At 35.9% G+C, this 13,989-nt stretch overlaps 1 protein-coding gene across 10 annotated transcripts in view; it reads right to left on the bottom strand.

The window, feature by feature from the left end:
• riiad1 (regulatory subunit of type II PKA R-subunit domain containing 1) overlaps positions 1–13,989 on the bottom strand; it is an 18,980-nt gene extending 4,991 nt beyond the window's left edge. The window contains exons 1-20 of one of the 10 annotated variants that reach the window (XM_085292081.1): positions 13,848–13,989; positions 13,690–13,766; positions 12,787–12,818; positions 8,607–8,633; positions 7,759–7,833; positions 7,548–7,609; positions 6,937–6,958; positions 5,499–5,547; positions 4,445–4,586; positions 4,093–4,170; positions 3,801–3,994; positions 3,589–3,722; positions 3,072–3,190; positions 2,854–2,975; positions 2,391–2,496; positions 2,048–2,263; positions 1,798–1,968; positions 1,532–1,672; positions 1,314–1,363; positions 37–157 (exon numbers count right to left, since the gene is read on the bottom strand). In XM_085292081.1, the coding sequence (XP_085148207.1) occupies positions 37–157; positions 1,314–1,363; positions 1,532–1,672; positions 1,798–1,968; positions 2,048–2,263; positions 2,391–2,496; positions 2,854–2,975; positions 3,072–3,190; positions 3,589–3,722; positions 3,801–3,994; positions 4,093–4,170; positions 4,445–4,586; positions 5,499–5,547; positions 6,937–6,958; positions 7,548–7,609; positions 7,759–7,833; positions 8,607–8,633; positions 12,787–12,818; positions 13,690–13,766; positions 13,848–13,931 (2,022 nt within the window). In that variant the 5' untranslated portion in view covers positions 13,932–13,989. The other 9 variants (XM_085292086.1, XM_085292085.1, XM_085292087.1 and 6 more) reach the window with 9 other exon arrangements.

Raw genomic sequence — 13,989 nt, 5'->3', positions numbered from 1 at the left:
TAAAGACAAGATGTTTATGTGTGAGTAAATACCTACCTGAACTTTGGAGAGCCACTCTGGAGACTCTGCCATGGCCAAAGCCATTTCCATTACACCGCTGTCAGGAGCTTCATTAATCATCTTACAGGTTATGCCCTGAAGGACCGAACGCATCTTCCTGTGTTAGACAACAATGTTTCAGATGAAGGAGCAACAAACACAGTAACAAGAACATGACAATAACTTAAGCACCAAAGAAAATTGTAAACCTGCATTAAAGGCTTTGGTAAAGATCACACGATAATCTTAAAGAGCTTCACAGAAACAACTAAATGAATAAAATTAAGTAGTAAGGAAATTTATGGTGCAGTGAATTAGATTTTATAGTAGTCTGCAGAAAAAAAAACATATCAGTACTGGGGGCTCTTGGTCTTAATGTGGTTGTACTTTGCATTCACACAGGTGCTCCTAGATATGATCAAATAAGTCACAAATGTAAGTGAAACACTTGCGTTTACATGGCAGAAAGTGAGGGCCAAAGAGCTGTAGACTAATGCGTTAACGAGCTAACTGTGCCAACACACTGATGCCGTGCAGCCCCACGCACAGGGCGATCCGCAATAACTCGTTAATGGAGATTTGCCGCAATAATGCAGTTATTTTAACAAGATTAACGCTGACAGCACTAATATGTATATATATATATCTATATAGATATATATAGATATATATATATATATGCATGTATATTCTATGAACCGTTTCTGTGTACAAATATTTGTCAGACTTTGCATAAACATAAAAACTTGGGTCTATTCTTATATTTGCAGTGACAATCTCAGCAGCATATTTGTACTATTTATAAGCTCTGCAATCTGTTCACGTGCATTACGCATTCAATGAAAAGCAATAACATTGACAGGTTGCTCTAAGGCAGTAATGTATTCTCTCTGTACTTGTAATCCTTCAAAAAGGTCAAAGGACTGCCAATAAAAATGATCCATGAGGGTGGCAGTGAGTCAATAGGCCAATTCAGGTGCTTCAGCAAGAACCTATATGGACAAGTTTAGACAGAGAGCTCTAAATCTTAAATGAATACAATGTTTTCTGTTACAGTTAAGTCATGTTACCACTTGTGGCAAATATCCAGGTATAGAGAAATATTTCTGAGATTTGCTGATGAATCAAGTAATAAAGTCAAGTGCTTTAAGCAAAAACTGTAGAAACGATTAGGTGAATAAATTCTTTGGATGCACTTTCTGTTTTTCTATTAGAAGGATTTTTTTTTGCCAAAAAGAGTTTCAGATATTTTGTCAGCAGCATACTTCTCTCACCTAAATTGAAGCTGTTTTAGGTCAGCCATCTTCTTTGCCAGGTATGCTGCCTGAGTAAGAACACACCACAAGTGGCACCATTTTTTGAGTAAAAAGAGAAAATCACAAAATCAGTCATATACTTACTACAGCAATGCATGGATGGTAACAGTAAATAAATTAGAAAACTCAACAAAATAATACAAAGAAGCTGCCTAAGGCATACTTAGCATCACTACCTGTGACCGAGTCCAAGTTTTGTTTGTCACTTGGTCCAAAGAGGTGACATTTGCATCGGCCAAAATGTTAATAGAAACGACGTTAAGTAACTGGGAAGACAACTTTGGCACCAGCGCAGGAGGATGCATTTCCTTAAGCATCTACAGGAAAACATTTAATTCTTTTAAGAATATGTTTAGAAATTAAATCAAAGAAAGAATACATACTTTTTGTTTAAGACACAATGTATTTGGTGTGATGAAATGAAGAAACATGAAGAACTCACCCCTACCAGCATGGCCATTAGCTGTCCCCTGCTCAGTCGTTTGGAGATGTTCTTTAGGCCCTCTGGCTCATTCAGGACCTCTACAGCTTTTACCTGTTTCAGTATACAGTTTGGCAAACCTTCTGCAATGGGCTGAAGTTTCATCAGCTCCATCCCGGATATCTGTTTACACTGAGGCGGAACAGAATGAGGTAAGTATCAAGCAATGAGGACAGCTATCTGACACAAGCCGTCAGCTGAATCCACCCACTTTCTTTTCACCCAAATGTTTCTCGATAAGAGCATGCAGCTGGCTCCTTGTCCATCGGATGTTGGGTCCCAGATTTTTGAGAGCCTGTGTGAGACTGGTGGCAGGGATTGCAGCAATTTCTTTGGCAGACAATGCAGTAACAGTACTGCTTAAGTCTCGTATTATTTGAGCAGGGCTTGACAGTGACCTCAGAGAACTGAGAAGCCGTGTCTTCAGCTTGTGTTTTGGGAAGGATAAAAGAGAGAACGAGTAATTATGACACTATTGAGATTCAAGAAACAATTCAAATCTTTGATCAAAGAAGATAAATGTGAAAGTTTGGGTAAGCGTAAGTGAAAAATACCCCTTTGATTTGGGAGCTGTCACACTGGTCCAGTTGAGAGAGGAGTTTCCCACTGAAGTTAGCATTCAACTCTGGGGGATCATAATAGCAAGCCAGTGGGCCAAGTCTGTGGAGATTCAAATACCAGACAACGTAGTGATTATTTCAAATCCTTCACACATTTTTGTGTGAAACCTTGTGTTTCTTTCTGTCCCTATAAGATCTAAGATCAGAAACCTCAGTGATGTTGTGTTATTTTGGTATGTAGCGGGTAAAGTAAAACCACTCGGCAGTCTTTTAAAAAATGACATGACATGTTATGTACAACTAGATCCTTTTCCTGAAATGCTTCTTATCACTTCTTTCACAGCAGACATGTTAGAGCAAAAAAGAAGAAGACTCTGGGCTTTCCCCATAGTGACAAATCAATATTTTTACTGTTAACACCTGCACCTGCTAATGAACATCAATAATGTATACACACTTTTCCACATGTTCTGGAAACTCGTGTGAACTGAAGCACTCTTGGATTCTATGGAGCAACTTCTTACTCAGAGTGGGGTTCATCGTGGTTTTGAACTTAGCTGAAGAGAAAAACTTGCATAGCTAGAAGACAAAGCAAAGCAGACCAACCAGGAAAAAATTATAACCTTGTTGTTTTTTTCTCTTCCATGTCTTATTTCTTCTTTATCCTTCTCTTACCTCTACTTTAGAAGAATAATTAACATCACTTGGTGGTAAATAGGACAGGTAGGGTCCCAAAATAGTCAGTGCTTCCAAATTCAGCCATTCCAGTGAAGGGGAGCAGATATCCACATGCTCTATTAATAAATCAAGGTTTTACAATGCACATTTATACTTATCAGAAGCGCAACGAGAGAAATGAGGTAGAAAACAAGGCATCTTAATTGCCTCTTAAAATGTATTTGCGAGACTGTGGTGTGTTGGTGGATCTGTCTGTATGGTCATTTAAATTTTACTAAATTGAAACAGAAATTGTTCAAATGGGATAAAACTACAAATTAAGGTTTAACATAGATCAGAGTCAGGGTTTTGCAGGTTCTGGGTATAATGGAAGTCCCAACGTAAGTAACATGAGTCAATTTACAGTTTTTCTCACATAAAAAATGCCATCAAACTGTAATAGCCTCTGAAGTTATGCTAACAGAACTGTATGTGTGTACATAGATTTTATCAATTGATTTCTGACTTTTCTTACTTAATGTTGCGTAAACCCATGGCTTTATTGAACAGTTGAAGTAGTTTTGGGTGATCTGATCTTTCGCCCATTCAGCCACACGAGTCCTTTGACCAGGAGGTATGCGATCATACATACTCTTCAACATGTCCATCCTGGAAACAACACCAGGTTTATTTATAGGAAAGGTTATGAAAAAGCCAGATAATATTATTCCATAAAAGCATACTCACATGTTTTTTAGCTTTGGGATATCTACGTTCATCAGAAGTTTTGTTTTTAGGAAGGGCATAAGCCCCGCCATAGGTGTAACAGCCCACATCAGTTTTCTGTAGTCATTTGAGTCCATGCTGTTTTTATCCTGTGTGGTCAAAGTTGCCCAGGAAAGAGGGGCTGCAAACGCTTGCATATAACATCCAGAATCCTCCTAGGAGAAAAGGATAGATGGCAGACATGATAAGACTGTTAAAAAACAGTAACAATTTATCCATTGCATTTATTTTTTGGGGGGAGGGTTTCCCTTGCCTTTGATATGCCACCAGAATAGTTTCTCATCACCTCAATCATGCCTGGAAGATTGCTGCAATTCCACATCTGGTTAGTCTATTAACAGACAGACAGAAAAAACATTAACGGTCAGAACTGCACAACAAAAAATTCATACTGACTATTAATAAGACAATAAGCGCTGCTTTAAATAATCAGTGACTTTAATGACTAACCTGGTACTCATAAAAAAATGAATTACATGTTTCAGTTAATACAGAGTGCATCAAAAAGAATCATCCGATTTCAAAAGGCTATATTTTTTAAGGAAATGGAGATAGATTATACAGTATGTGTGATTATGGGTGTATGGATGTTTATATTTTCAAACCATTTTTTGTGAAATATCCACGGGGAGTTGACCAAATGACTTCATGTTTGTTCCTGTAGTGACTGAGGTCAGGAGATGACGAAAAGTGGAAAGGAGGGCGTTCGACTGGTTAGCATCTCTGTTCTGCACAGAACCACTAAGGCTAATGAGAGAGCAAATAAAAGCTGATGAGAATAAATGTTTTCACATATGAAATATACCAAATATCCTTTGATTAACTAGACACATTTGACCAGGCAAAACCATATTCTTAAGATGGAGTTAAATACCAATGTCATAGCTTATCAATAAGTTATTTACTAACATTTTGCAGCAAAAAGCAAAAGCAAATCTTTTCTTTACACTTATTTATGAAAATACTGGCAACCACCAGTGTTACCCCTCAGCCTCCTCGTAGACACATGTATGGTACCAATTTTAAAATCTTATGTCACCTTGTTCTGAAGTTCACTAGCTGGGACCGAATCCTCATTTTTAGGTTTAACGGCAGATAAGCGTTGAAGGAGTATGTCTCCAAGTTTTAGACTAGTTGGTTAGTTACATTTCTTTTCCTTGTTTATGCACAAAATTGATAAAGAATAACTTGAGGGACAAAAAAGACAAGAGAACTAAATTATTCCCAATTATCACGTTCAAAAGACTTACAGAAAACTTACTCTGACCTCGGGGTCGAGATCACTCAGATTCAAACTTGTCCAAGATTTATAGTAGATGCACCTATGGTATCAGTTTAAAAATCCCACATTGCCTCGTTCTTGAGTTATTGCATTCACAACATTTTCAGAAAACTTGACCTCTGGCCTTTGACCTTTAAGTCGAGGTCACTGAGATTTGAGCTTGTCCGCAATTTTTAGTAGATGCATCTATGGTATCAATTTGAAAATCTACGGTGACTTTTTTCTTGAGTTATGGAAATCACAAAGAGTTTCAGTGGGGTGACGACAAAAAGTGGATAAGCATAAAGAAAAATATTACACAACAGTCCAAATAAGTGTGATAACTGAAGTGACCACTTGATTCTTCAGGACAGCAACAAAATACAAAAACGAATTACCTGGAGTTGAAGACACTGTTGACCTGCATCAAATTAGGCTCTGGGTATCCTGTAAAATCAAACCATTTGCCACATATCAGTTGTGGCTCATATTACAGAATGTGGTCAGGGTACTCACACTCTCACACTGACGCCAATTCAGCATGGTGACTGGAGTTACATTACAATTACTCCAACAAAACATTTTAAGGTTCAGCTTCAGTACACCCTGTGTCAGTTCCAAGATTTTATACATGTTAATTTTTTAATGAAGCTATTCATTTTGCAGAGGAATTCACTCCTGGGACTGGCAACTATGTTGAACGTACAGTGGTCCCTCGCTATAATGCGGTTCACTTTTCGCGGATCTTTTTTTGGCATGATTTTTTGTTGTTTACAGCGCTTTGTGTTCTGCGTCCTGGTCGGCTGTAGACCATTGTCAATCAATCTCCTCCGTGCCGTGTCCCCTGTACAGTACAGAATGTGTTCAGCTTGTCAAATTTATATAAATCTTCTATCTCTAGCAGTGTGACTGTGAAGTGCTGTACTGTATGTTTGTAAGTTTTCTCCCTCACAAACACAACAATGCCGACGAAACGTTTTTTTCACTATCAAAGGTACCTGCGCTAGCACCCAAAAGGCAGAGGACGATGCTAACCATCGCACAAAAGGTTAGCCTTCTAGACATGCTAAAGGAAGGTGGAAGTTAGCGTATTTTTCAGACCATAAGGCACCACAGTATGAGACGCATTAAGCAACAAAATAGTCAGATCAGTCAAACTTTACTCAACTCATTCTTCTTTCTTCCTCAACGTCCATATCATTGATTTGTTAATCTTGAATTCTCTCACTGAGGCTCTATTCCCATGTTCTGGACCTGAAAACAGGGTTTGATCTTTGGTTTCATTATATAATACTGGACTTATTTTTCTACGAAGGCTTAAACTGTGAGGGTCTTTAAACAAGAGAGAAAAGTGTGAAAATCTTCGAGCCTGTCTGAGAAAACTGTATAAAGTGTGTAGTGAGGGGTTTTAATGTAAAAAATAAAGTTGGGATTTCACAGATCGCGGGTTATTTTTAGAACGTACATCTCACGATAAACGAGGGACCACTGTATTACACTTGTGAACAATGTTTTTTACAGAAGAATGATCGGTTTGCTGGTTCGATTCCAGTCGGAGACACGAATCCCTTTTTGGGGGTTGCGTCAGTAAGGGCAGCTGAAGCACCAGGCTGGTAGGACTTATCCTCTTAATTCCTATGGAAGCAGTAAGGGTGTACTTTTGTAATTAATGTGTCATGCGTTGCTGTACATATGAGGTTGTGTTTGCCTAACTTAAAGACTCTTTAATGAACAGATTATTTTTATTACGCAGTGATGTATAAAAATGTGAAAGAGGGTGTACTTTACACACATACACATTCTTCTCTTTAAAAAGTGTATTGAAAGTTTTCTTACCTCTATAGTAGCACTTCTTCATCTGATGAAGAAAAAAAATAAAATAAAATCACTGGCCCCAAACTGAATATGAACACATTTTATTCGCTTTGATGCTTTGTTTAATGCATGACTCTATGATTCAATTGTCACTATGTAAATGCCAGTGTTTCACCCGCTCCATTAAAGGCTTTACTGGGGAAAAGCTGATGGGAGGTTGACGAAACCTCAGCCCTCAGAATGTTGATATGCGCACTTTTCTTAATGCTCTTTTAAAGGCTTACAGACACACAAACACTCATTTATTAGCACACTAAAAAATACATGCAAAACAAAAAAATACGCATGAAGCCTCCTACTAATGTAAGAAAGATCTCTAAGAAGACAGCGTAAAGGCTCTTTCACTTTTTTTTAATCTTAGTTTTGGCTGCATTTATACCTTATTTTTTTTACCGTGATTATTTATTTATTTTGGGATTTAAGAAAATGTTTTCTTTATAAAAAATATTCAATATCGGATTACTCGATAAACTGATGAGAATACTTAATTATTTAATAATCGACAGCTGCAGCCCTACTCTTAAGCCTGAAAAATAAATTTCTACTGACGTGAAATTCAGAAAACACCTTACCAGTTTTTCAGTCACTTTTTCTAACTCAGCTTTTTCTTGAGGCCCCATATGTGGAAGTTGAGCTAGGCAGACACGTAAAGGTTTGTATTAATGAACACACACTTTTAATAGCATTCATACATGTATGTTTATGTGCCTATGAGAACACATATTTACATTAACAAACATATAGTATAAAAAAGGGGTAAAACGGGATGTTTTTGGAGCTTACCGAAAACTGCAGAGGCCAAGATGAGCAGAACCAAACAGGCTCCTCCCTTCGGAGCCATGTGGATAGGCTGTGCGTCTGTTCGACAGGATGGTATTACATAATGTGTTAACATGAACACAAATGACATGTTTGGGACAGATCTTCTTTCTTGGGCTTTAATTTCACTTCTAGTTGCATGCAGTTAATCCTCATTGGTCTTCACTTGTTGTTGAAACTGTCTCTATGTGAGCCACCTCCAGTTTTGTGATATACTTCCTCCAGTGAGGATTTATGATCACACTTTCCTAGTAACCGTGTGAGCTATTCATCCTTTGGGAATCTCTGAGGACTTTGGAGGATAACTTGCAGTGAAAAACAGGTTTGGTAATGCACGCAATGTACTGTGGAACAATATTTTAGCACCACGTTGTTGTCTTCTCTTCTTTTGTCCTATCATTTTTACCTTTTTTTAATGTATTTGGTTCACATTCATTAGGATTTCCCTTCACCAACATTTGTATACTGTTATGTTGAATTCACTGTTTACTTTACAGAGATTTTTCTTCTCATTTAAATATTTCAGCAGATTATGAATAATAAAGAATGAAAAGAGTATTAGAACAAAAATGAGTGTTTTAACCACGCAGTCTCAACAGTGTGTATGTAAGAGCAGGATTTAGAGCATATCTTTTCTTTACTATTATATCATCTATTAGCGAGAAAAACAAAACATTAAAATATAAATGTTCATCTGTGCCAGATCTGTAAAGGTTTACAGTTAAATTTAAATAATAGTATTACAAGAACTGAGAAAGAAAAAAAATAATAACTTTTGCAACTTATGAATATATAAATTAGTTGTTACTTACAGATTACCAGTCTTCTCCTTGGTAGATCTGAGAAAAAACAGGATGCATAAGCATAAGAGTGTTCGTCCTCTGTGCCTGTACTTCGTGACTAATGTGATCTGGGAGGATGTCCACCTGTAACTGACACAGTCAAAGCAGGGGGACGGCATTAATACAGCACTGTGTGTGTGTGTGTGTGTGTGTGTGTGTGTGTGTGTGTGTGTGTGTGTGTGTGTGTGTGTGAGTATTTGCTTTTTTTAACAATCAAAATAAGTTTCACGTTGAATTCACAAAATTTCTGATTCTTCAGGCAAAACCTCAGTAATAAGTCAAAACAGTTTTGTCTTTACTCATTGCTAACACCGCTGAGTATTCATTATTACATTCATGTAACTCAGATTTTTCCAATCAATCATGTGTGTATTGCAGTTCTAGAAAAAATAAGAAAACATTAAGCAAAATTAGAACTGTCACCCCACAGTTACTACCTCCTAACTATTTTACAACGTGCTACGGCGTGTCTGGTGCGATTAAGCTCTTAAGTTCCTCCAATCACACAAGAAAAAGAAACATCAACTTTCACATTTTATATATACACAGTATATCTCATAATTAAATCCTATATCACAGCAAAGCATCTAATAGACATGCTGGTCCACCATGTCCATTTCACGCTTTGCCTATTCTAAGTGTGAAATGGACACACATGCAGAAATTGCAGTACCAGCAGGGGGAGATACTATATTCAAAGCCAAGAAGTCGCTGGCGAGCAAGGAAGGTATGAATCTAGGGTCCTTGAACAATTAAGCTAGGCTACTAGTATGTATTTACATGTAACTGTTGGTAATGTCTATTTAAACACTTTTCTGTGATATTTTCATGTTCAAAATAAAATATCTCTCTCTGCTGGTACTGCAGCTTACTGAAACTTACTACAACTTTTGCATGTGTGTCTATTATTGTTTACTTTGCCATTATATTGAGTTGCATAGTTATTATCAAGTATGAATCAAACAAACATCGTGCTACAGAAGAAAAACCTTGAAAGAGGACACTTCAATGGGTAAATTGTGAAGTGACATATAAATCTGGTCTTATAAAATTCTGTTATTTGTTTGCATAAACTATATAGAAAACCGTATGTGGACAAAATCAAGCATTTAAACACTCTGCTTTAACAAACATTTGTTTAAGAATGGGTAATTAAAAAGAGCTCATTGAATTTGTGTGTGGCATTATAATACAATGCCAACATTACAACAAGTTTGCGAAATTTTCTCTCTCCTAGATACTCCTCGATTAACGATATGTGAAATTGCAAAGTGGAAGCATTTAGGAACCACAGTAGCTCAACCATAAAGAAGCAAAGTTGCTGCTGAGGTGGCTTAAAGTTTCAGAGCAGGGCTAACAAGTGCGTGCCTATTGCCTAACTGCAGACCTCCAAACCTCCTCTGGAATAAGTCTAATGTGTGAGTGGTCCAGGAGCTTTGATCATATCATGTATGGGCATGTATGTATATCATGTAATTCTCATCTGCTGTGCACGTATACTAGTTAAATTACATTAGTAGCAAGTGTCAACAAAAATTAAGTGCTGTAATTGCGTATAAGGTCTGGTGAAGAGAACATTAATTCACCTAAAAGTTATGAATAAAATCATTCACAAATCATTAATAAAAGTAATAATTGGTAACTCTGAAGCTGTTATTCTAATAAATTCAGTGAAGCACAATGTTTATTTAGAGTTTATGTCATGATAATATCTCAGTTAAATTGTATTTAAGATAAACATACCACAGCTCATATACAAGTATTTTTCATATAAAAATGTGAAGTCAAAACAAAAAAAGACTATTTACATTTTCCAGGGCGAAAGCACATAAATATGAAACAACTGCCACTGGTGGGTAAGGCTACTATTAAAAAAAACAGTAAATAGCTCACCCATCGTACTATTAAGTAATTAAAATATCTGACAGGACACTAGAGCAATAATATTTTTTAAGATTGATCATAATATCTAGAGCACTGAGCACTGTGCAGTTGCCTCACTAGTTCCTAACAAGCAGTATTCAAAGAAGTCCATGTAGCTGAGCTTAAATAGCTCAAATGGGATTAAAGCAAATCACACATGGGGCACAATTAAATCCTTGTCTCTTTACAATAATACATCAGATGGACATCCTTTTCTCGTTAAAATATCAGAATCAGAATCAGAATACTTTATTGATCCCTGGGGGAAATTATTTTTTGTTACAGTGCTCCATTTTAAACCAAATATAATATAAAATATAATTACACTATTACCTAACTGTTATGTTAAAATCAATAAAGAAATTAAATTGAATTCCTTCTTAACTCTTCTTCAAATTAGACCAAACTAGAAACGGAAATAGACATCAAAATAAAAACACACCCCAACCAAGTAATCGCACTCATGTCAGTTTAAGTCTGGTCAAGTGTTAAGCTCAAATTTTTTAATTTAACATTTACTAATATTAAATACTTACTTACTAATATTTCCAAACATAACATAAGCTAAATGAGCTAATAGTTACGGGTTAGCAAATGTTTACTCATTAGCCTACTATTACCATTAGCCGTTTTCCACATACACCTAAAAAGACTGAAATGGTTACAAGAACAATAAAGAACTTATACGGATGTTTTTATTTCATGTGTATTCAGCTCACATTGATCCATTTACCTTCACTATTTCTGTGCCACCAGCTCCTTGCCCTATGTTAAAACAAATTTCTGTTAACTTAGCTAAGTAAGCTAACGAGCTATCTTTTACTTATTAGCCTATTGTTACACATCAAAAAATGCCTGTAAAGATTATAGGAAGGTGAAAAAAGTTAATAATGCAAATATTCTTGCTTAATGTCTTTTACCTTCAGCTGTCCAACTTTTTTCTGCTTATGGCTGCCGAATTAATTCTTTACTTTGCTTGTTTTTTTTAAGTTAGCTAATATTACCTTTATTTATTAGCTTACTGTTACTGGCAGTACCATTCAAACAATAGAAAATCTGTCTATAAAGATTTAAATAATCACAGAGAATAGTTGCCAAAAAGAAAAGAAGCACCAGATAAATGCAGTAAGTTGGCCTATACTTTTTTACCTTCTGTAATTTTTTGGTTTAGCCAAGTCGATCCTATTTTCACTGTAAAAGGATTATCATAAACTGGCCCGCCTACCTGGAAAGAGTTTCTGTCCACCTCCAATGCACATGGAACTTACACTGTGAAGGAGGAAAAAGTGATTCTTTAAATTTAAAAATGGTTTAGGTGTCTGTGTTTGATTCCTAATATCCACGACCCCTTGCTTAACCAAAGGTTTACATTAATTATATTAGTGGTATTAGTGCTTTCTTTCTGCTTTCTAGTCTAATAAACAACCAAATAACTAAAATTAAACTAATTTAAACTTATGCTACAGCTGTAAAATTTAGTTAGTTAGGCATCTAAAGATACTTGTATTTAAACACTTATTTTTTGAAAATTTTTATTATGTTATTGTTAAGCAGGTTGTGCTAGATCTGTGTATTCTGCTAACAACTATATGACAAGCTTATCTTAAATTGTCTTCAAGGGTTAGACTGATAAATAATTCCTGTATATCAGCCAGGTTAACCAATAATTTGCATTTTCTTGTCAGTATGGCTTTCTAGAGTGTGGATCGTGGCTTTAAAAAACATTTTATTGTGTAATTTATATAAATACTTGTGGTGACGTGACAAAATATTTAATACCACTCAAGGTATATCAAGGTAATTATACATTTAAGGATTTTGATTAATAAATAAGCATAAAACCCTTTAGGACCCTTGTCCACAAACTGGACAATGGAGCAACTGAAGCAGCATCATTGTTCCAAAAAACATAGTCCATAAATTTTTTTTATCAATATAGAGAAAACATAGGTGAAGTTGTTGGAAGTGTTTTAGTTTGTCTCGCTGTTTCCTTCCATTTTGGGGAGAATAGTTTCTTCAAGGTTTGGGTTTGAGAAGTGATCTGAAAAAGTCCAACAAAAGAGAGAAATTGTAAAAAAAAAACGTGGCAGACTTTAAATATGTATTTATATTTATTCACTAACTAAACACTGGGCAAAAGGATGAATGTGAAAATAAATAATAGTGACCAACTGGCCATTTTTGGTGTTGATGCACACTGCACACAACTCACCTGCAGCAAACTCACGGATGTCAGCTGGCTGTTTGTGAAGCACATCCCTGTGAGGAGAGGTGGCAAATGACAAATTATTGCTCAAGTAGACTTGAGTGATGGTGCTTTAAGCTTTGGGCTGTTTGGAGGCCTTTTAAAATTATTCTTTGGACTTGGGCTCATTGTCAGTCCATCAAAAGAATGGTTATTTTAAGTTTGTTTGTTTGTTTATTTGTTAGTTGCAAAAGGCAGACAATATCTAAAGTAGAGCTCTGGGATGTCCTAAAGAAGCCTCGAAAAACTATTCCTGAATACTACTTAACAAAATTACAAGAAAACTTTTGTAAAATCGTTTGTACTTTGCTCCATACTGTATCCACATGCATGTTTAAATAAATCACTGCACATATTTCCCATTTATTGCTCGGATATTAGATTAATTATTCCAGAATTATTGAATTATTTTTTTATTTTTTGAGGCTGTTAAAACCTATTTTGGCAGCTCCAAAATCAATTTAAGCAGGGAAAACTCAGATTTTAATACTGAGGTTGTAACATGTGTTAAAAATATGATACAGAGACTAAGCTTGAATAGCACAAACCATATTGCAGTACATATATTGGTGTAAATCCTTTTCAGGGTATACATATATTGTATTATTATATTGTAAAATACATTGTAATCTTTCATACATTTCTTTGAAAGGGTAGCTGGTTCCACTGAATGTACAGAGGTTATTAATATAATATGTTATACACAGTGAAAATAAAATGAAAGTTTGCATATTACCCTAGAAATGTAACATTTGCTGTAAGATAAATAAATACAAACAAAATTAAACTTAAAGCAGACAGTGTTAAGTTCAACAATAAAACATCACAAACATTTTTCCCCATTCAGCATGTATTTTTGTGATATTAATGTGAACTTGAGCAGACCTTAGAAAGTCGCCTATGAGTACGTCTACTTCGGGATGCGACCTCAAATACCTCTCGTTGTCGATTCTCGTCTTGATCTGGGTCAATGCGAAAAGCATTTCAGGACATAGCTTACAAATAAAGGTGGTATTTTAGCGTTGAGAAATGCAACACGTTACCTTAAACTGTCGCAGTTTCTCTTGCTGCTCAGCGTTTAGTACAGAGACGTCTAGCTTGGTCACACCGCCTGTCTCAGCCATCATTTCTCTAAGAAAATGCTATATTTCTGTCAAAGTGCGAACCCTGCAGTGTTCACTGACT

The sequence above is a fragment of the Mchenga conophoros genome, linkage group LG11 (genome assembly GCF_057382185.1).
Source record: "Mchenga conophoros isolate Kocher_MC1m ecotype Shallow Benthic linkage group LG11, M_conophoros_male_GT1.1, whole genome shotgun sequence".
Taxonomy (NCBI): domain Eukaryota; kingdom Metazoa; phylum Chordata; class Actinopteri; order Cichliformes; family Cichlidae; genus Mchenga; species Mchenga conophoros.
This window is presented reverse-complemented; position numbering and strand designations above follow the sequence as displayed.